General features: G+C 45.3%; 1 protein-coding gene across 1 annotated transcript in view; it reads left to right on the forward strand.

Moving 5' to 3' along the window:
- SMARCA2 (SWI/SNF related, matrix associated, actin dependent regulator of chromatin, subfamily a, member 2) overlaps positions 1-21,895 on the forward strand; it is a 180,780-nt gene that overhangs the window by 21,302 nt on the left and 137,583 nt on the right. The window contains exons 4-7 of the mRNA XM_039230804.1: positions 3,197-3,577; positions 10,582-10,840; positions 17,925-18,051; positions 20,262-20,435. Of these exons, the coding sequence (XP_039086735.1) occupies positions 3,197-3,577; positions 10,582-10,840; positions 17,925-18,051; positions 20,262-20,435 (941 nt within the window). The remainder of the gene's footprint in view (positions 1-3,196; positions 3,578-10,581; positions 10,841-17,924; positions 18,052-20,261; positions 20,436-21,895) is intronic.

A 21,895-nucleotide genomic window follows, 5' to 3' on the forward strand; every position in this document is an offset into this window, starting at 1 on the left:
ACTGTGATAGGATGCTTCTGTTACCATCCTCTGTATTTTCTAGGGGGAAAAGAAATTCCCATCCCCAGTATTTCTTGTCACATTTGAGGTGAAATTTGGTTGCATTGACGAATTCCAAAAAATGATTTTTATTCCACTGTCAGCTTCTTCCTTAGCGAATTTGAGGTAAACTTAATCACTGTCCCTAATGTAACTGTGTCACTTTCCTCCCTTGCTCTATCTTGCCCGTACTCCATAGTTTAAAAGAGCAGTTTGGTAAACAGCTGAGCTTAGACTGGATTGTCTGGTGTTTTGGCCCATTGTATTAGGCATTGTATGACTTATCCTGGGGTAAGCTATAACTGATGACCTTAGGATATAGGAGAGACCAGAAGACGGAGACATATGACCTATTTCAATGTAGAAGGAATATCCCATCTACTATGAAAATGCCAGTAGGCAGCTTTTAGTAGCAGGTTTCTCCCTCTGTGGTAGATAGAGGGTTGACCAAAATGGTATCAGGAAGATGTTTCCATAATGAATAAATTCCCATTTTGCCCCAGCATTACAATTAAGGGGCAAATGTAAGCCTCATTAAGAAGGAAGAATGTTAATGACAAAGTTATAAACCTTTTTTTAAAAATATTTTTGAAAGAGAGAGAGAGCACAAGTCGGGGAGGGGCAGAGAGAGAGGGAGACACAGAATCTGAATCAGGCTCCAGGCTCTGAGCTGTCAGTACAGAGCCTGAGGCGGGGCTTGAACCCACAAACTGAGATCATGATCTGAGCTGAAGTTGGATGCTCAACCGACTGAGCCACCCAGGTGCCCCTAAACATTTTCTGTTGTAAGTAGTGACATACTGGGCTTTACATTTCTGCTGCCCCTGCTTTCAGGTTCAAGGGCATTTTCTTGGCCAACTTCTGTGACTAACTGGAACCCTAGTAGCTGAGTGGTTTTGCACTTCCTTATGAAGTAGGGATTTGGAGAACGAGAGTCAGTGGATCTTGTGCAGGATTTCTCTGACTAGAGCTCTACTTCTCATACGTGTTGATTGGACAACACCTACGCTGGTCTTAGAGGGTCAGTCTAAATTTGTTTCCCTTTCCAAATGGCAATTCAAAGTAGAAGAGATTACATCCCTTTTTTCCACACTTCTAGTCTTGCACATGGTGACGGTTGAGTCCCCAGTCATTGTTGATCAGGTACTTTCACGCCTCTGTGATCCCACGTGGATGCACGGAGCTCATTCAGCCCAACCCTGACGTGGGCTCAAACACAAAGCAGATGTCTAATAAACGCCTGTGTGATGACCTTTGTGATAATTGTGACTTGAGTACATTTATTAAAATGCAGTGACCTTTAATCTAATATTTTATATTGTGTCTCAGGACACTGGTGACTTGATTAATTAGTGCTTAGTTTGATTCGGGACAGCCTTTAGGATTGCAGGAGGCCGCTCTGTTCCCTCCTTCACTTCACCCCAGATCTCCCTGCCACAGTGCTCAGTCATATGTTTTTCTAGGAATTGTTTGGTCAGTATATGCAGTTCATCTCCTTAAAATGAGTTCCTTGAAGTATTTCATGCATTTTTGAGTTTTCTTCCCCAAGAAAAGTATTCTGAAGTTTCCCACGTAGATCTCTTATAAACCCAAACAGATTATTCTCTTGTTTATGTTATACTGTAAATGGTTCTAGAAGATGGGTGAGACTTTCAAGTCTCTAACTTATTTTTATAAAACCAGATTAATATTAGGCCCTGGAGAGAACAGGGATACATTGGAATTAGACAGACTTCAGTTTGAATCTTGGAGCCACCATGATCTCATTGTGTGACCTTGGGTAACTCGCTCACATCCTGAGCCTCGGTTTCCTTATTTAAAAAAGAAATGAAGTGGGGGCTCCTGGGGCGCTCAGCCGGTTAAGCGTCCGACTTTGGCTCAGGTCATGATCTCATGGTTCGTGGGCTTGAGCCCTGCATCCGGCTCTGTGCTGACAGCATAGAGCCCACTTTGGATCCTCTGTCCCCCTCTCTCTTTGCCCCTCCCTCACTCGTGCTCTCTTTTTCCCTCTCTCAAAAATAAACCTTAAAAATAAGAAAAGTTAAAAAAAAAAAAAAAAGGGAATGACCCATAGGCTCTGTGGATGTTGTAGGTATTGAAGACGTAGAACGTGTACTCCACTGCTTCCCCTTTAATTTTCCTTACCATCTGTGCTCCCGCCAGCCTGACAGCTGCTGGCCAGACCACCATCTTGCCTTTGGTTGACTTGGGTCCCTCTTACCCACAGCCAGAAAAGTCCCTGGGGACTAATGATCCCCCAGAGTCGCCACCAGTGACATGAGCAGTGACTGGTGATCCTGAGAGTGTAAATACCCCAAGCTTCTTCCTCCCCCACTTCCCTGGGATAATTTGGAGGCAAGTTATTTACCTTGTGACCCAGAGCTTCCACCCGAGATCAATGTGCAGATACCCACTGTCGCAGCCGCCATCGCTGCCTCATGCCACCTTTCCGTACCTCTGCCAGTATCCTCTCACCTTCCAAATAAGTCACCTACACTCAATCCTTCCATCAGGCTCTGTTTCGAGGGAGCACTTAACTTGGGTAGTATCTACAGCAGTGAAGGCCCTCAGGAATTGTGCATAATAATACACCAGGTAATCATTTGCTGTCTTCGTAAGAGGCCCTTCATTCCCCTTTGTGATATCGAACACACCTCCAGGCTTTGTTCCCTTGGTTCAAGCTACTCTTAATGTACACTGCTGTCCCCTGGGGCCTTTCGTTTAGGTGTGTGACAGCCACTGACCATTTACCTTCTAGGACACATGCGGCCTTTGATCACTCGACCTGTGGCTTGTCCTCATTGAGGTGTGTTGTGACTTAGTCTATAAAAAAAGAAAGAACATAAACTATGTCTTTAACAATTTCTGTATTTTGAAATGATGCTATTTGGGGGTTTGTTGATGTCAATGAAACATATTATTAAAATGAGCCTTGTTTCTTTTACTTGCTAATGTGACTCCTAGACAGTTTTAATTATATACCTTTGGTGTATAGAAATTTGATAATTCCACGTTCTTCTGTGATCACTAAATGGTGTATACCGTACGTTCCTCTAAACAGGCAGTGCTGTTGCAGAAAATTATCCCAGTAGCCAGGAAGGCCTGGCTCGTGGGTCACTGGGGGCAGCGTGTGATCGCCTCTCCTGTTTTATTCTAGGGTACATGTCGCCGCACCCGTCTCCGCTGGGAGCCCCAGAGCACGTCTCCAGCCCGATGTCGGGGGGCGGCCCGACCCCGCCCCAGATGCCGCCCAGCCAGCCGGGGCCCCTCCTGTCGGGCGAGCCGCAGGCCATGAGCCAGCCCAGCAGAGGTCCCTCGCCTTTCAGCCCCGTCCAGCTGCATCAGCTGCGAGCTCAGATTTTAGCTTACAAAATGCTGGCCCGCGGCCAGCCCCTCCCCGAAACGCTGCAGCTTGCGGTGCAGGGGAAAAGGACGTTGCCGGGCATGCAGCAGCCGCAGCCGCAGCCGCCCTCGCAGCCCCCGCCGCCGGCACAGCAGCCGCAGCAGCAGGCCCTTGTTAACTACAGCCGGCCATCTGGTAGGTTCGCGTGCCACGCGGTGAGTCACGCGGGGCCCCGGTGAGAAGGACCGACGCCCGGCCCGCCTAGCCCTTCGTCGTACCTCCTTAACTCCCGGGTTTTGCTTCGCGCAGTCGGCCAGGACCCTTGGGCTCCTGTGCTGCATGGTGTGAAGGCAGGGAGCGGTACATCCTCCGTGAATCTGCGTTCTCTTGCAAGACGCTCAGGGTCTGTCGGGAAGCCCGTGCACACACCCCCCAGGTTAAGAACCCAGCACCCGGTGCGACCCATCCTCTGCGTGCGTCCCTAGAATCCACTCTCCGCCAGCCATCTTATGCTGGTTGCTTTATTTCCACCCGTTTTGTGTGGCAAAATGCACCGAGGGAGGCTTCCAAGGAGCATACCTGCAGTAAAGCAATGATCAGGTAGGAAATGAGAAGCAAAGGGAAAGAGAAATCAGGGTCAGGGAGGTCAGGGGCACGGGGCCTAGGAGAGCCCCGATGGTTGCCGCCTCCGAGCTGGCAAGAGGACCCCGGTTTCCCGGCCGTCAGGCGAGGCACCAGGGTCTGGTACCGGATCCTCACCATTCCAAGCAAGTAGCTCACCCGCGTCTCAGAGGAAACCAGAGCCTTTTCTAGCATGAGGCAGTAAAGTAGGTTTTGCAGGTGGGATTATTTTCTCAATTATCGCTATTATTATTATTGCCAAAGACACTGCACGGCGGAGGCACCACTAACATTTGTTCATAATAAACCGAGTAACAGAATCCACATGGCCTATTTCTTATATAGACCCTGGCATCGAAGCCGGAGCTGTGCTATTATGTAACAGGTGGAGATGAGATAGTCCTTTGTAGGGCCCCCTGGTGGTCTGGCTTGACCCCACTGATAGAATTCAGAGGTTCAGGAGGCTGGGGGGGGGGTGTGGGGGGGGTGAGCTTCCACGCACTTTATCTTCTCTGGAAAGGTTTTTTTTGTCAGCCACCAGATAAGCAAAGAGTTTATGGTTCTGTCCTGACCAGAGCTTTGAGTCTGAGAAAGTTTTGAATTCCAAGGGTCTCCCTTGACACTGATACCTTTTCCTGTGAATAGTTCCCACTCCTTAGGGCAGGCCATGACTTGCTGATTCCTGAAAACAATCGATTTAGGAAATGGATACTTTTTTCTAGTTTTGGAGACTTGGGCTTGGGGAAGCGTTCAGAGTATTACTACCATTGAGTATTCTGCCTTCTGAGTTTGTGTTTCCTTTCTGGTAGGGATGAACTCACCGTGTTAATTGTGAATGTAGCCTTAGGAATGGGTTCTGAAGGATTAAGAAAGGACTCTGTCAGGTTCAGATCTTTGTGTAGGGACCATGGCGCTTTGGTAGGCAAAGGATCATATGGCGCCGAACCTCAGGGTCTGAAAACGTTGTAGAGGAAAACCGCACATAAAATGGTAGTTTTGCATATTTGATGCTTTTAGAGGTTTGAAAATGGCATAACTCCAGCTCTGGGGAAGCAGCCAGATGGAAGAAAGAAATACATGCATGTTTCTGGGTGCAGAGCTGACACTTAGGGAGCATGCACCACGCTCAGCAACAAGTACCTTGCACCTGGGACACACCTAGAACATGGCGAGTCGGGACTCACATACCAGCAGTCTGACCCCAAGAGCCCACGTCCTTAACCGCTGCCCCGTACCGGCCCCTTGGTCAGGATGGAGCTCACGACCAGGGAAAGAACCCTTTCCCAAACTGTGTGCACCAGATGTAGGCATTTTCCTCCTGTGTGTGTTAAAAGGAAAAACATATTTACTCCTCACGTGGAGCCTCTTAACTTGCTCTTTGGACACAATGTCAAAGAAATTGGCCCTCAGGGTAGTTTCCAGTAGAGACCAAATGACAACAATCAGATAGTTAAGCACCTCCCAAGAGGTAGGGGTGTGGGACCCTGTCAGTAGGCACACATCACTGCACATCGAAGCGTATCCTGGCACGCCTGCTCATTGCAGACCTCTGCAAGCATTGGTTTGTTTTGTTTTGAATGACCTACGCTTAGCAGGAGAACATCCCAAATCCTCCTTTAAGGCAGTAGAAAGGTGATCAATTCATTGCAGATACCTTTTCACCCGAAGTTCTAATAAGAAGACCCAATGATGTAGTAAAACTTAGGGATCGAAGTTAAGGTTGTCTGCTCGTGCAGAGCGACCACTTCATGCCCCAGAGAACACAATCCTGAATGCGTTTTCCCAACCCTCTCTAGAAGACAGGGCTCCATGTCTTTACCCATCTCCGATGTTTATCTCCATCCCTCCCTAATAATAATAAAAAAAAGTATTATTGTGTTTAAATCTCTCTACTAATATTTCAGGAAACAATCAGTTTTTAAGTATGTCCACTTATCTGGCGGTAGCTACGATTCCATTTTTCTTTTGTCCCGCTTTGCAGCGTTATTCATGTGTGGGGAGAATCTTTTTGGTGGAGGTGGTCTGCCTCAAGCCTCCTCCTAGAGCTGTAACTCACCCAAAATGGCACACATCATCACAGATTGATTACTGGTTGACTGCGGGAGTTGTACACTGAAGAAATAATTCTTCAGTCCTTGCCTGCTGTGGGCTCCGTGCAAATGTAACCCATCGTCTTCCTCATTTCGATTTATTTTTTCCCTTTTATAGACACTAAAGTAAAATTAAAATTAGGAACCGTAATAAGAAGATTGTTTGTTTGTTTTTGGCCCTCCTTTTAGGTATCTAAATTTTCTAGGTATGCTCAATGTAAATACACTTCATTACATTTATTTTGTTCTCAACACACGGAAACCACTTCAATCCTTATTTAAGACACAGACTATTAACTATCCCAGTGTGCCGAAAGACTGTGAGCTGTGGATGCACAGGAATTCTGTACATGTGAGACTCAGCTATTTTCATAAGTTTGTTTCCCTGTTTTTTTTTTTTAAGTTTATTTTTTATTTTGAGAGCGTGAACCAGTGGGGGAGGGGATAGAGAGTGGGAGAGAGAGAATCCCAAGCAGGCTCCGCACTGTCAGCACAGAGACCGATGCAAGATCATGACCTGAGCCGAAATCAATAGTAGGACGCTCAACCGACTGAGCCACCCAGGCTCAGTTTCCTGGTTTCATAACATCAGGCACAGGGGTACGTCCGAGAATGACTCCCCACCCCCACCACCTCTACACCTTAGCTGCCCTGAGAGGCTGTCAGGGACATCAGGGCATAGTACATCTGCCTTGATTTCCAGAGTGAGGACTCAGGGGAAAATAGACACATTTGGTGCCTTGACAATCCAGGCTAAATTGTTTATGTTGAGAACCGGGTAGGAGATAAGGTAAGGAATGTGATTTGTCTTGCATTTGAAGATATCTGGAAGAAGTCATCATCTGGCAGACCACGAGGGTCTGGTGCAGAGATGATTTCTGTGGATAGAGAGCCCAGCCAGCTGGGTACCTCTGGTCCGTAAGCCGCCTGCGGGACGGGCAGGAAACCTGATGAGCAGGTAGTTACATTCTGGGCACGTCCAGTTGCGGCAAGCTGCGTTCAGTTCCCTGGCCTCTGTAGATAGAAGTTGTTATGTAATCTGTTGGAGGGAGGAAAAAAAATAGACCCACGCAGTAAGTGAACTTGCCGTGTTTAGTGAGGAAAGGAACTTGCTTGTAAGTGGCTCTGATAGCAGATTAGCAGGAAGCGCACAGCAAGCTGACTTATCTGAGTGTTTGTGCTGAGTTGTAAACTGTGGAGACGTTTTGAAGTTTGCTGTAGAAAAGCGTACTCCCAAGGTTGCCAGCTAATACACTACCACATTTCCTAAAAGGCCTTTCTTTTGCCATGGGATTTTTCTAGAAAGCGAAAATAATTAAATTAGACTTCTTTTTTTTAATTTTTTTTAAATGTTTTTATTTATTTCTGAGAGAGAGAGAGAGAGAGCGGCAGCATGAGCAGAGAGAGGGAGACAGAATCCGAAGCAGGCTCCAGGCTCTGAGCTGTCAGCACAGAGCCCGACGCGGGGCTCGAACCCACAAGCCGTGAGCTGAAGTTGGACGCTTAACTGACGGAGCCACCCAGGCGCCCCTAGACTTCTTAACCTTTGCAGCCGTGGCAGCAATAAAAATAACAAGAGCAGAGGGGGGAGCACTTCTACATGACCTCATTGTACCTCACCACCACCCTATAGAGGTGGTGCTGTCCATATCCCCATTCTGCAGGTGAGAAAACCTAGGCACACACGGTTGAGTAACTTGCTCAGGCTCGCACACCCAGTTGGTGGTGGAGCTGAGGTGACCTGGAAAGGTGCAGGGTGCTTTAGACGCGCCCGTCTTGTTCGCGGCAAACCGCGGTACTTTGTGCATTGGAGGCTTGAATACGTAGGTTCATGTTTGCGTCTCTCCCTGCTTCTCAATTTTAAGGGTCAGTCAGCCAGATAAGAATGTCTTTGGACTTAATGGATTAAAGAAGCGTAGCCTTGTGCGTGCGTATTAGATCTAGTTTTGGGTCATAGGCTAAAAGTGGCCAGAAGCGGAACCAGGGGTAGGAGACGTACTCTGGACACCTTCGTTTGCTGAAACGTGGCTTCAAAAATAGCCACCGCCTCGGTGGCTTAGTCGGTTAAGCGTCCGACTTTCGCTTAGGTCGTGATCTCGCGGTTCGTGGGTTCGAGCCCCGCGTCGGGCTCTGTGCTGACTGCCAGCTCAGAGCCTGGAGCCTGTTTCAGAGTCTGTGTCTCCCTCTCTCTCTGACCCTCCCCTGCTCACGCTGTCTCTCTCTCTGCTAGAAATAAATAAAAATATATATATATATAAAAAAATAGTGACTTGAATATACCTCAAGGAGTCACCAGAGGCCTCTGCATAGGTACCTACAGGCTACCGGCTAAAGAAGGTTTCCGGAACAGGTGGAATGCCTTGCCCTTGTTAGGGCTTTTGCTGAGGAGTTACTAAAACTTTGAAAGGAGGAAAAAACCCTTCCAGAACTGATGGTGAAGTCATTGTTATCGCGAAGACCGGAATTTTCTTTTTGTTCCAGTTCGTGGTGTTTTCAGAGGGCTTCAGTGTATTAAGTTGATTATTTAGCGTGCTTATTCCAAGTCTTTAAATATATTTAATTCTACCAGTTCCTTGGGTTTATAAAGGAGATTTATAGAATGAACAGAGAATTTTAAAAAAAAGGAATCAGAAAATTCACATAACTGTTAGCAATCTCTGTTTCCTCTCTTTTGACTGGATCACATGTAAAACAACCCCAAGGAAAAATCTGCCTGGTTTTAAAGACCTCTAGGGAGGAAATATTCTAAAACGTTCCTCCGTAACTCATTCCCATGCTTAACAACCCTGATATTTAATGTTTAGAAATTGGTTTCTTATATATGGATGAAAGAAACTCTAAATATAAAATATTATGAAATGCGGTACATTATGTAAAAGACTTTCCCATTCAGAAAAAAAAAATCAGAAAGTGCTTAGAGGAAAAGAATCTCATTATTATAATAGTACATCTACAATGCCTAAAATAGAAAATGTTTAAAAATGCATTTTTCTCTCAAGAGTTTTTCCATCCCCCCACGAGACCCAGGGGCCACAGATTCCCTCAGGATTATGTAGCTTTGCGTGTTTTGGGAAGTTTTACCTGATTTTACGGGGAAGGAGAAACAGGAAAAAGAATAACACCACACACACGCGCGCGTGCTCATATACATACACACACACACACACACACACAGTTTCCTAAGGAGTTTGTTCTGTTTCCTCACATTCCTCCTGTCAAAATGTTTGCTGACACTCCCCCTGGATTGTCAATTGAAGCCCATTTCTAAACGGTGTTTGCTGGAAATTGAATAAATATGTCTCGTTTTTCATAATGTATGTCTTTGTATGGTTAATTATTAAGGGACTCTGAAGCATAAAGACTATTATTTTGTTGCTGTTGAAGAACTTTAACTTCTCTTAGAGAAGATACAGAAAATACCTAGAAAGATGCAAAGGTTTTAGCTTACTGAGCTTTCTTTCTTTTTTTTTTTTCTTTTACTAATTCATCTGGTAGCATCACTAATCTTATTTATAATTTTGAAGTAAGTAAAAATTTACCTAGGAGGAGAGACGGAGAACACTTCTTATTTTAGGTCCATACCTAGCAACCAGTTTAAACTCCCGAAGTTTAATGTGGAAAATTGAGTTAAATGAAGTTATTAAGTGGGTTTTGATAAGCTTGATGATTGCATATCCCTTTATTCTGTTAGCATGAGAAAAATGCTCTCTTGAATCTTAATATTTGCTAGTTTTTATTAGGTGGGATGAGTGGATTCCTCCCTGCCCCCAGACACACACACTGAGGTGTTTTAGAATCATTTTCTAATATGTAGTAAAAAAAAAAAAAAAAAAAAACCCAGAAACAAAACACGTAAGTTTCTGAGATGCACTGATTCAGCCTGAAATGTGCTTTATAGGCCATTAAGGAAAATGTGCACCCCGTTTGGCTCGCATCAGAGGACTGGCCAAGCTGCTGGCTGTATTTTCAAGGCCAGGATCCCAGCAGCAAGGCTGTTGCAGAACAGGACCCGGGTCTGCCTGCAGCCGGTCTTTGGGTGCAGTTTGCAAAATGTGATGTTTTTAGGACCGCCCCCAAATCACCTCTGCCGGTTCCATGACCCCCTTGCTTTTCTGAACCCTTGACCGCACCTGTAATTCTTTAAAAACAAACCAAGACAGTAGAGCTATGTTAATCGATGTCCATCCGTTCTTTTAATCCATTTCTGACCTGAGTCATTTTTGGACCATTGTTGCGCGTGTTCCTTAGTGAATGTCATGTCCCTCTGCGGGTAGATGCCAGGTTCTTTTCTCTTCCTTTTGGCTCCTTCCCTCCCCTGCACTCCTGCCTTCCCCCTCTTCCTCCTTCGTCCCTTCCTTCCTTCCCTGGAGACAGTTTACTTGTCCCCATGGCCGGGGGTCCCGGGGAACAGCGGGCAGGCCTGCGGGTGGCCGCGGGGGCGCCCAAGCTGCCTGCTGCTGCCCATGTGTCTCTTCTCTCGTCCCGCAGGCCCGGGGCCAGAGCTGAGCGGCCCGAACACCCCGCAGAAGCTGCCGGTGCCCGCGCCCAGCGGCCGGCCGTCGCCCGCGCCCCCCGCCGCCGCCGCGCAGCCCCCCGCCGCCGCCGTGCCCGGGCCCTCGGTGCCGCAGCCCGCCCCGGGCCAGCCGTCGCCCATCCTGCAGCTGCAGCAGAAGCAGAGCCGCATCAGCCCCATCCAGAAGCCGCAGGGCCTGGACCCCGTGGAGATTCTGCAGGAGCGGGAGTACAGGTGAGGCCCGGGGCGGGCGGGGGGCGCCTGGCCCGCCGTGCGGGGCTGCTGGGGCCACGGGCACCCTTCCCTCCGGGACAGGGCACATGCCCAACGAAACTCCCGCTGTGGGAAGAATGCCCTGGGGACAAGGATTTGTTCGCCATCGCGGCGGAAGGAGGGGCCCCTCAGGGACGGCAGGACCCTGGTTGCCATTCGCTGAGCCCCGAAAGCTGACCTGGGCCGCTGTGACGTGTCGGGCACGTGTTAGGCACCAGGGATGCAGAGCTCCAAGCCCAGCCTGGAATGCCTGTGGATGCAAGAGCGTGGGCCTGTCCCACTTGGCTCGTGGAGGGCCTGTGGTTTGTCTGCTGATTCTCAAACGATGGCTTCGACTGGTCGGTGGTTGCGTGTGACCTGTAGGTAGGCCAGACCTTCAGGTTAATGACACATCTCGTGCTACTAAAGCATACTTAGTGGCTCACTGTAATATTTTCTTTGTTTTAATGCGTGCGTTTGTGGGTCTACAGCTTGGCCCAGCCTTAGGGGTAATAAGCCCCATAGAAGTGTCCTCATGTGGGGTTGAACTCTTAACTCCAGAAACCTAATTTTCATCTGAATCAGTGGTTGGCAAACCTTTTCTGCAGATGGCGGCGTGGTAAACACTTCACCCTTTGCAGGACCAGGGCAAAGGCCTCTCAGCACTGCTGGGAGCCCACAGACAGTAATGGGCGGGCTGTGTTCCTATAAAACTTTATTTACATAAACAGGCTGTGCAAAGGGTTTGGCCCCCAGGCTGGAGTTATCGGACCCTTGATGTAAGTGCTTAATGTTAACCAAAGAGAGATTCCAGAAGCTTCCGGAGTTGTCCAGAAAGCATGGTCTTGTCACTTCTGTCACCTTGGCGAAGTTACATCTCTTTTCCGTGACTCATTTTTCACATACGTTGAAAGAAGGTGTTATAGTACCTGTCGTAGGGGGCGAGATAAAATGATACAGAGACTTTCGGTACATATCGTCTATTATTACTTCCCAGTTATTATTTAATTTAGAAGAAAATGAAAGTGTAGAAATTACAGGGAAGGTTGGTAAATAACATCTAGGTTTCCTTTAAAAACATTACCTTAGTCTTTATTGAAAAGCACAGGACTTCCATGTTATTAGATGAAAATACTATGTTACCAGCTTTGATAGCTAACTGTGAAAGAGATCACAGTATCTTGCCAGTGAATGTGTGTACCTTTTTGGGTGAAGAGCATAACTTTCCTCTCGTTACTATTACTAATCCTCAGTGAAGAGCTTCCGTACTGCTGTTTCCTAAATTGTATATATCCCTAGAGTGCTAGACGCACATCATTACCTGGTATTGCAGTGTTGATAGACAGATCACTGTGCGGTATAAAGTCAGATACTAGCACCAGGTTCCTATTTGGGGCAGAAACTTTATTCATATGCGGTGCTTTCTTTATGTCGCTACTGAATTTTTAAAAAGTTAAAAGTATTTTTTAAAAAGACAGCAAATGGCATAGAGGGGTATTGTTTAGTTACTCTAAAAGTCTGACTTCCTAAAAGCTAACATTTTTTTTCCTTACCTTGAGTGTACAAAGCTGCCAGCATTGTTGTTCCGTCATGTGAACGACCTTCATAGCGTAGACACTCTCTATACCTAGAAACACATCTGGACTTTCCCCCCTTATTCAACCCTCTTATTCAGGGGTGGGGGGGCTGTATGTGCGTTTTACCGACTCCTAAGTTTTCTTCATTTTTACCAGAACTTTACTTGTAGCACTTTCTTGTAATGAGCTCCGATTTCTAGCACATTTTCTGAAAGTGATCGTAATGGACGGCCCTTCAAAGTATTTGGTGCTGAGTAGTACTATTTACCCCATCCCAGTGTGTAAAAGGGTTTCGTCCTCCGGTCTTGCCTCAAGAAGAAAAAAATAATACGTGAGTCAGTATCTCTTAAGTTAGAAACCCCTGCAGAATGTGGTGGAATGACTATTTTTGCTATTAGTATCGTCACTGGATAAAATGTCTCCTCTTTCGTAAAGATGCATGGCTCCTGTTCATGGTTGCCCCGGAAACTCTGGGTCTGATGAGCTGGTGGGGTCTTGGGCTGAACTTGCCCATGGCCAGTCGTGAGGAAGAGCTCAGGTTTCCACGGGCAGCGTCACGGGGCAGGGCATCCTTTATCTTCTTTAATCGGAGAGTGATGGCTGGCTTCTCCATATGGAGATAAATTGTTCATCTGCAGAGATGAGTTAACTTGATCCTTTAGAATGGGCTAGATCAAGTCCCTTCGGCTCTTGTAAGAGACAACTATGGAAGTTTTCCTTTGGTCCTTCTTTCAGAGAATGCCTTACTAGTCTTTAGCGCTGATAACTAGAACGGTCCTGTGTATTTTTACCTCTGATTGAGTGTTTGAGCAAGATGTGAAATATATATATTATATATGTGTGTATATATATATATGCATACATGTATTATGTGTGTACATGTAATATATATACATATATTTGTTTTATATACTTAATTAGAGCAAAAACCATCTGATCAATTATTTGAGCAAGGTCTAAGTGATATCAATAGACAGGTAGATAGATACCTCCTTCATAATTTTATGTACTTAGTTGGAGCAAGAAATCATCTGTCAGAAACTCTAACAGATGTTCGTGTCTTTGGTCGTTGTAATACCACTTACCTTGTCTGTGAAGATTGAAAGGACGTTGTCAGAATCTCAGATCTCTTTCTAACTCTTCAGTCACTCACTTGTTCCTCTTGCTCATCATAAAATCAGAATCTTGACAAATTGACCCTCTTGATTCAGCAACAGCATAAATAAGTTTCTGCGTGTGAACACCCTGTCTCAAATCTGTGCAGTCTCTGCAGTGAAGACATTTTGTTCCCGTCTAAATTGGATCCTTTCTTTCTTGACCATCTTTCTCTGAATGATGGAACTTAGTGCCTTTTTCCGTAGGTAAGCATCAGAGAGAGCATTCCAGTTTGGTGGTGGAGGTGGTGGTGATGGTGGTTGTGGTGGTGGTCTTTCCGGCATGCTTCTCTTACCCCGTCAGTATACCTAACTTCACTTCTCCCATCCTGAGTTAGATACCTGGGCAAAAGTGCTCCGGGTTGTCGCGTGAGCATGTAAACTCATGGATTGCACAAGCGTTCGCGTGGAAGACGCATTTCGCATTCAAAGGAGTGTGTTTGAAAAGGATGCCTTTGACTCACACCAGCCCTCTTTCACATCGGTTCTGAATTCAGTGTGAAAACAGTAGCGTGTCTTGCTTCAGGAAGCAAGCGTGCCTTCTGTCCTTTCCCGGTCCCCACTGCAACCCTGAAACTCCTTCTCAAGAATTACCAAGGGCTGTTTTATCAGCAGAGTTCTGAAAAGTCATTCTCCCCCACCCTCCTCTCTCTCTCCCTCTTTTTTTTTTTTTTTTTTAAAGTGTCACTCAGCTCCTTGAAGGAACAAAATGTACCAGTGTCATTTTCTGTTCAAATAACTCTCCTCCAGGAATCATAAACTTCTCCTCTGGACCTGAACCTTATCTGTTACCTTTAATGGAACTCTTTTTTCTTGCTGGAACAGTAACCCCTCTTGATTTACTGTTCAATCTGTATGAAAAACCTGAGTGACCTAATTCTGCTTCAATTTTCTGTACTCATGAGGACAGCAAATGAGTCTCCCGCAGTTATCCAGTATTACATGTGTTGTTGTTTCGGGAAGTTTAGAATCCTGAATCTCTTTATCGGACTACCTGCTGAATCCCATTGATGGGAAGATGAAATTGTCTGGAGAGGAGCATTATTTAAAATGAAGATTTCTATTAACAACGACAACCACCACCACCACAAAGAAATAAAATTCTGTACATTAAAGCAGCCAGCCCCTCCTGTACCCTCACTGCCCACCCACCATGTGCAGAATTCAATGCGTGTAATTTTACCGCGGAACCTACCTTTCCTCTTCTATAGTTTTGCCCGTTGGCACTTTGCACTTCTCACTCCCTTTCATAAAAGAAAGATTCTTTTGTGTTGGGGAATCTAAGATTCCCTGACAAATTACTAGGCCCTTGGGAGATGCGGATATTTTGGGAAGAAGTGTTCCCCACTGACTCGGAGGCTCCATCTGCCCCCACCCCACCTCCCTGCCTCCCTACATCCATATGTCTCCCACTGTCATCAGTGGGATTTAATCTCTGTATTCGCAGCCCAGTTGTCCTAAGATGATTTATTTAGTCCTATGTCCATAGACCTCTAGAAGATAAGAAACCACAGCTATGCCTCTAATTTCACACTTGACCCACTTGGTCAAAGAAAGGAAGCCCCAACACCAAGGGATGGTTGAAGTTCTGGGATATTCACATTAAAAAAAAAAAAAGGTTTGTGCTAAATCTAGAACCAAGGATGTAGCCTAACTAAATCATTGACCCTCATGTCCCTCCCTGTGATATTTAGTTCTCCTATATGGTGACCTTCACTCTACACTAGTAAAGCTGTTTGGGCTTAGTTGTTTTTTTTATTTGTTTTTATTTTCCATTTAAATTACATATTTGAAAAAAAAAGACATACTGGTTTTTCTCTTAATGTCATAGTTAAGATGTACCATATTTGGCTATATTTAGAGATTTCTGGCAATGTGAATATTTAAGAAATTGAATTGGACACATCAAATGGATCTTTGTTCCATACAGTGAAAATTAAAAAACAAAAAAACTATGATAAAAATCCCTTGAGTGTCGGTAGTAATAGGAATGCGAAAGAACACTGGGTGAGGTTGAGCAGTTTGGCCAAAAGAGTAAAATGATGGAACTCTGTTTATTTTTTTGTTATTTAAAATTTTTTAATTTTATTTTTTTTATTTCAAAAGTGATGGAAGTTTCTTAACTGTCATTTGGACTTGCAGATGTTTATTCTGCCGCGTGCTTAAGCTGTTTAAAGGTGCGATGGCTTGTGTTGGCCCAGAGGGCTGAAAAACCAGCATGAGAACACGGACAATGCTAATACTAGCATGTTCTGCCAGCAAATCATTCAGTAAATCAGTATTAATGACACGTGTGTACCAAGTAAACTAGGACTCTGCCATGATGTTATTTCCAGCGAAGTCAATGACTTCACATTCCCTTACTGTCATTTTTTAAAGTTTTGGAAAAGATGACAGTTTACTTCTCTACCAAAGCACACAGCCCTAAGTTCTGTATGTTTTTTTGGTTTAGTTTGGCTTTTAAAAATACTCGGGTTTTGATACTTGGGCCAATGGAAGTAGTAAAGATGCTTTGTGGCACCTCGTTCAGAGGAGATTTTACTTTTTCACGTTGATGCACATGTTGCATTGTAAAAGGTTGACAAAACCATAATATGGATTTGTATTTATTTTGTCATTTATTATTAATATTTTTAAAGATTTTATTTTTATTTTTTTAATTTTTTTTTTTTTTTGAGAGACAGCGCGAGCGGGTGAGGTATAAAGAGAGAGGGGAACAGAGGATCTGAAGTGGGCTCTGTGCTTATAGCAGCGAGGCCGATGCGGGGCTTGAACTCAGGAACCGTGAGGTCATGACCTGAGCCGAAGTTGGGCACTCAACTGACTGAGCCACCCAGGTGCCCCTGGAGATTTCATTTTTTTAAGTAATCTCTCTACCCAACGCAGGGCTTGAACTCACAATCCTGAGATCAAGGGTCGCATGCTCCGCTGACTGAGCCAGCAGCCCACGTGATACGAGTTTTTAAAAGGGTCTTTTATTATCAGCTTTTATAGTTGAGGTCCAGGAAATCTGCAGTTAGAAAGTGTGTATTAATTATCTGTGGTGTCACTTCCAGTGTCAGACAAACGAGGCTCCCATCCGGGCACGCTCCGTCACTAGGTCTGTGAAGTTTGTGCATTTCTTACAGTCTCCAAACTTCAGTTTTCTTATCAGTAAGATGGGACCATTAAAGCATTTACCTCCTAGGGGGACATGCCTCTGTGTGTGTGTGTGTGTGTGTGTGTGTGTGTGTGTGTGTGTGTGTGAGAGAGAGAGAGACAGAGAGTGAGAGTGCGCAGAGGAGGGAGGGAGAAAGAACTGAAGAAAGTTCTACATCAAATACACCTTAGTACAGTTAATGGTAACTTAGTTTCACTTACTACTACCTTTTACTATTCTTCATGAAATCTATTCCAAGACATTTCTGCCCCAAGTTTGGAGGGAGGTAGTTCTAAAAATAGATTTAAATGGCATGCAATTATTTGTAAGAATAGGATCCAGGCGAGATCTGAAGCCAGTTTGTATGGGTCATAGTAAAAGTATCCAGGCTGAATGAAGAAAGTGGGATGTGTTTTGTTTTCTCTTCGGCCTTTATTTTGAAAAACGGCCTGTGGTTGTGTTTCTGATGATGTCGGAGATGAGAATCCCTAGCAACACTTTTTCTAGAAACTCTTAGTTTTTAAATACTGTTACTTTAGCATCTACCACTACCCCAAACCCGATTTTTAAAAAATGCCTAATTTGCCTTTTTCCTTTCTCAGACAAGCACTGCTCGGAGAGGAAGTGGTTGTGGTTGGCAAGGGCCCTTGGTGAATGTTTTGGGTTGGCTGATTTCTGTGGCCTCAGCACCTAAAAGTGCTCTCGTTCACTCAGCTTCAACGGCTGTTGTCATCAGCATCTTGGCAAAGAGGGCAAATGGCCCGGTTGCCTAGGACGGAACTAGCAGCTAGAAAGAAAACTCTCTTGTTTCAGCTCTGCGCTCTGGCTGCCTGGGCATTTGGGAGCAAATCACATTGTCCTGTCTCTCATGTTCTCTCTGTCTGAAGCAAATCATGGCACTAAACCGCCTTCCTTGATGCACCCTGAGCCTTCCTTTCTGGGTGTTAGAGAGAGAGGGGTCCTGAAGAAGGCCAGAGTGTTAAGTAATGTACACCACCTGTCAGCATCAGTGCAGAGGTAGCTTCTCTCCATTTAATATTGGATCATCTAGTTGGGTATCAAGAAATTGGCTGGCAGCAAGGTCCGGGATGTGTTTTGCCATGAACTTAAACCTGAGGGTTATTGTTTATCATTTAAGACTCAGTTGTAATGTATATTTCCACCTCCCCCTTCTCCCATTTCCTTATCTCCTTTAGACTCCAGGCTCGCATAGCTCATAGGATACAAGAACTGGAAAATCTACCTGGCTCTCTGCCACCAGATTTACGAACCAAAGCAACTGTGGAGCTGAAAGCACTTCGCTTGCTCAATTTCCAGCGTCAGGTAATACCTTTTCCCCAGCAAATCTGAGCCGTAGGAAATAAGCGTAAGTCTGTTCAATATTGTTACAAAGATATAAACTTAGTAAAAATAGTGTATCTTTTAGACCAGCAGCATAGAGCCAAAAGTAATGAAGATGAATTGCTTATTATTCTATTTTTTTTTTCCTGCTGTATATCAGAGACATTTTTTTTCCTTCTATATTACGGTTTCCAAAGTCAGAGTAATGGCATTTTGTTACCATGGATGAAACCTTGAGAATAAATGGGTTTGCTTGTCTTTATGACTCCAGAGAAAGAGAGGAAGGGGTAGATCAGCCTCTGTAAACACAGATGTAAAATTCTAGCCATTCTGAATTCTCTTCTACTGAATAGCCCCTCGTTTCTAGAAATACATAAAACTATGTTTTCTAACTGTTGATTTTCCTTTTTTTTAACTTTTTTTTTTTTTTTTTTTTTTACTTATTTCTGAGAGAGAGAGACAGCGTGAGCAGAGGAGGGGCAGAGAGAGAGGGAAACACACAATCTGAAGCAGGTTCCAGGCTCTGAGCTGTTAGCACAGAGCCTGACGCGGGGCTCAAACCCACAAACCGTGGGATCATGACCTAAGCTCAAGTTGGATGCTAAACCGACTAAGCCACCCAGGCGCCCCTCTAACTGTTGATTTTTCATCAAAGCCTAAGTTTGAAGCCTTTGACCACAGCAGACCCGCGTATTGACTAAGCAGCAGACTGTTATCTCTTGTTCTTGCTGTGGTTCTTAGTAGTCACTGATTAATAAAAGCCAGCATGATGATCTATTCTATAACTGCCGAGTCAGTAGAAGACCAGTGAAATGAACTAGAGATGATTTTCACCTTGGCGAGTTTTGCTCTGTGGACCCAGAAGGTTCAGGTCTCCTGGTCCACACACTGCCTCGTTTAGCCACAGGGGAGAAGGGACACATTCTTGCCAGGCAGGTGGGTTTACTTGGTGAGGGTGGCGGGGGCATGCTAAATGAATTATTAATGAATGAGAGTGGTTTGGAAGTATTGAAGTGCATGACTTGGTCTGTTGCAGGATGTGACTAAAATCACAAGGCCACCCCACTTGCTGCTGTCATATGAACTTGGTAGGGAGTACATTTGCCCTGTTGGTTATAAATCGCAGGAGGGTGTCCCAGTGACCGGGTGCTCGTTGGCCATGGCTTTGTGAGAGTAGATTTCAGCTGAAGTTCGAAAAGAAAAGATAAAAGGCCCTGTATCCCATTTACTTCCTTTCTTATAGGTGACTTCATGAAATGCACTGATAAAGCGCTTGATAAAATTTTGTGAAAATGATTAACAACTGAGGATATCTTCACAAATAAGCTTATTTTCAGATCTGCTTCACTATGTTGGGCTCTTACCAGTCTCTGATTTTTTTTTTTTTTGCTTGATGTTGTAGAAACATCCGTTATCTCTGAAGTTTCCCAGTGAATTAACTAGTGTTGCTGCCGATTTGAGATTCAGTTAGATAATTGCTTTCATGTCTATTCCCAATCCTTCCCCCACACCCACCACCCCGGCTACTCCCACATAAGTTACAACATGGATAAGGTGTTACATTTATGATGATTGAAACGAAGTCCATGATCTAGTGTGAAATTTAAGTATCTTGGAGAGAATACCATCCTTGGGAGTGGGGGAAAGCCAAAGCCAGTATTTCCCATCTCTCGTATGAGAATTAACATTGAAGTAAGGTTGTTTGAGTACCTGCTGCTACTGTACATGAACAGGAAGTAATTTTTCTGCTCTTTTTTGCAGAGCATCATCAAAGTTAATCTTTAGACACAAAGGCAATGTTCATATGGCACTTGAAGTAAAATATTTCAAAAGCTCATTAGCTAATTAATGTCATTAGAATAATTAAACAACATGATTAATTTATTGAAAAAGCAGCATCTGCGTTTTTTCAGAGTTACAGCACTGTAAGTTTTGGGTTTTGTTTTACTGGTCTTTTTTTTTTTTTTTTAATCTGAATTACTTGAAAATGCTCCATTCATGTGGTGTGATTTAGTCCCTTCATTTACAAGAAACAGGCCAAATCCAAGTGTGATGGAGAACCTTATAGAGACTCCATTCTGCCTCCACTAACCGGGAACAGGGCAGTGTTGGAGGGATGTCCAGGGGCCAGGCCTCTGTTTGGGGAGGCTCCCCCAACGGCTCTCCCCCACCCCCAACCTTGACCTTGACAGCTGAGACAAGAGGTGGTGGCCTGCATGCGACGAGACACGACCCTGGAGACGGCTCTCAACTCCAAAGCCTACAAACGGAGCAAGCGCCAGACGCTGAGGGAGGCCCGCATGACGGAGAAGCTGGAGAAGCAGCAGAAGATTGAGCAGGAGAGGAAACGTCGGCAGAAGCACCAGGTACGGGGGCACAGACCCTGCACCCCCACATTGATGGACCCGCCCGACTGAGCCCTCAGGTGGACTCAGAAGCACTGAGAAATGTACCAGCGAGGGCGGTGGGAACATATCACGACAACAGAGAGGTCCCTTGGAGCTCCCGTGTTGCGACTGCCCCATGTGACAGACTGGGAGACAGGCCAGGCCAGGCCAGGGGCGCGGTGGCCTGCCCGCGGGTCTGTGGCCGGCTCAGCGCAGGACCCAGCCTTCTGAGTTCCAGGCAGGTGCCTTCTGCACGATCCCACGGCCCGCCGCCGCCCACATGGGCCCAGGCGGGTGGCCTGCGGCAAAGCCCTGAGGAGCGGGGGCTTGGAAAAGGAACGAAGAGAGCAAAAACGGTTATTTTTATCACCAATATAAATCCAGTCTCCTGGGCTTTTCCGGGGCCCCGTTGGAGGTTTCGTAGGGGCAGATATTTTATTTTATTTTATTTTTTTATTTTTTTAATGTTTTATTTATTTCTAGGAGAGAGAGAGAGAGACAGCGTGAGCAGGGGAGGGTCAGAGAGAGAGGGAGTCACAGACTGAAACAGGCTCCAGGCTCTGAGCTGGCAGTCAGCACAGANAACATCTCATAATCTCATTTGCAATGTTTGCCTATGTGAGAGAAAGGTGTCTGGTTTGCTTTCTAGATAATATACAGTTACAAACCCTGGCAGGGTTTTTGATATATGGATTAGCTACTATTTTTTTTAATTATTTATTTATTTATTTCTAGGAGAGAGAGAGAGAGACAGCATGAGCAGGGGAGGGTCAGAGAGAGAGGGAGTCACAGACTGAAACAGGCTCCAGGCTCTGAGCTGGCAGTCAGCACAGAGCCCGACGCGGGGCTCGAACCCACGAACCGCGAGATCATGACCTAAGCGAACGTCGGACGCTTAACCGACTAAGCCACCCAGGCGCCCCGTATAGGGGCAGATATTTTAAAACATTCCTTTCTAGGGGGTTGGAAGTATTTTTGATGCAGGATTTGATTTTGCATTAGAAGCCTATACGTTGTGTTTGTTTTCCGGTGCTTAATTTAATGCCCCAGCTTCATTCCATTTGGGATAAATAAATAAATAAATAAATAAATAAATAAAGTAAGTTAGGTTTTCGTTGGTACACTTGACCCCTCTTGTTATTTAAAAAGGAGACCGGAATTAAGGGTGGCAATTTTCGCTGCCCCTCATCTTATTTTAAGTCACGGTTCTAAGGCATGTAAGAGCAGAAGAGGCATGACTTTTTTAAGCTGGTTCTCCCTGAAAATATCCTCCTCCCTCGGGTTTATTTGAGGGTGGTTTGCTTTACCTTTTATCACTGCCGTTTTGCACGCGTCTCCCAATCCTTGATCCTGGCCATATGTTCACGTGGCCATATTTTTAAGGCCTGAGAGGTTGCTCTTCCGCAGGCTGGCGCCCAGACAGACGTTGAGAGCCTGCC

Source organism: Hyaena hyaena, unplaced genomic scaffold (assembly GCF_003009895.1).
Source record: "Hyaena hyaena isolate Hyena2069 unplaced genomic scaffold, ASM300989v1 scaffold_51, whole genome shotgun sequence".
In the NCBI taxonomy this organism is placed as follows: domain Eukaryota; kingdom Metazoa; phylum Chordata; class Mammalia; order Carnivora; family Hyaenidae; genus Hyaena; species Hyaena hyaena.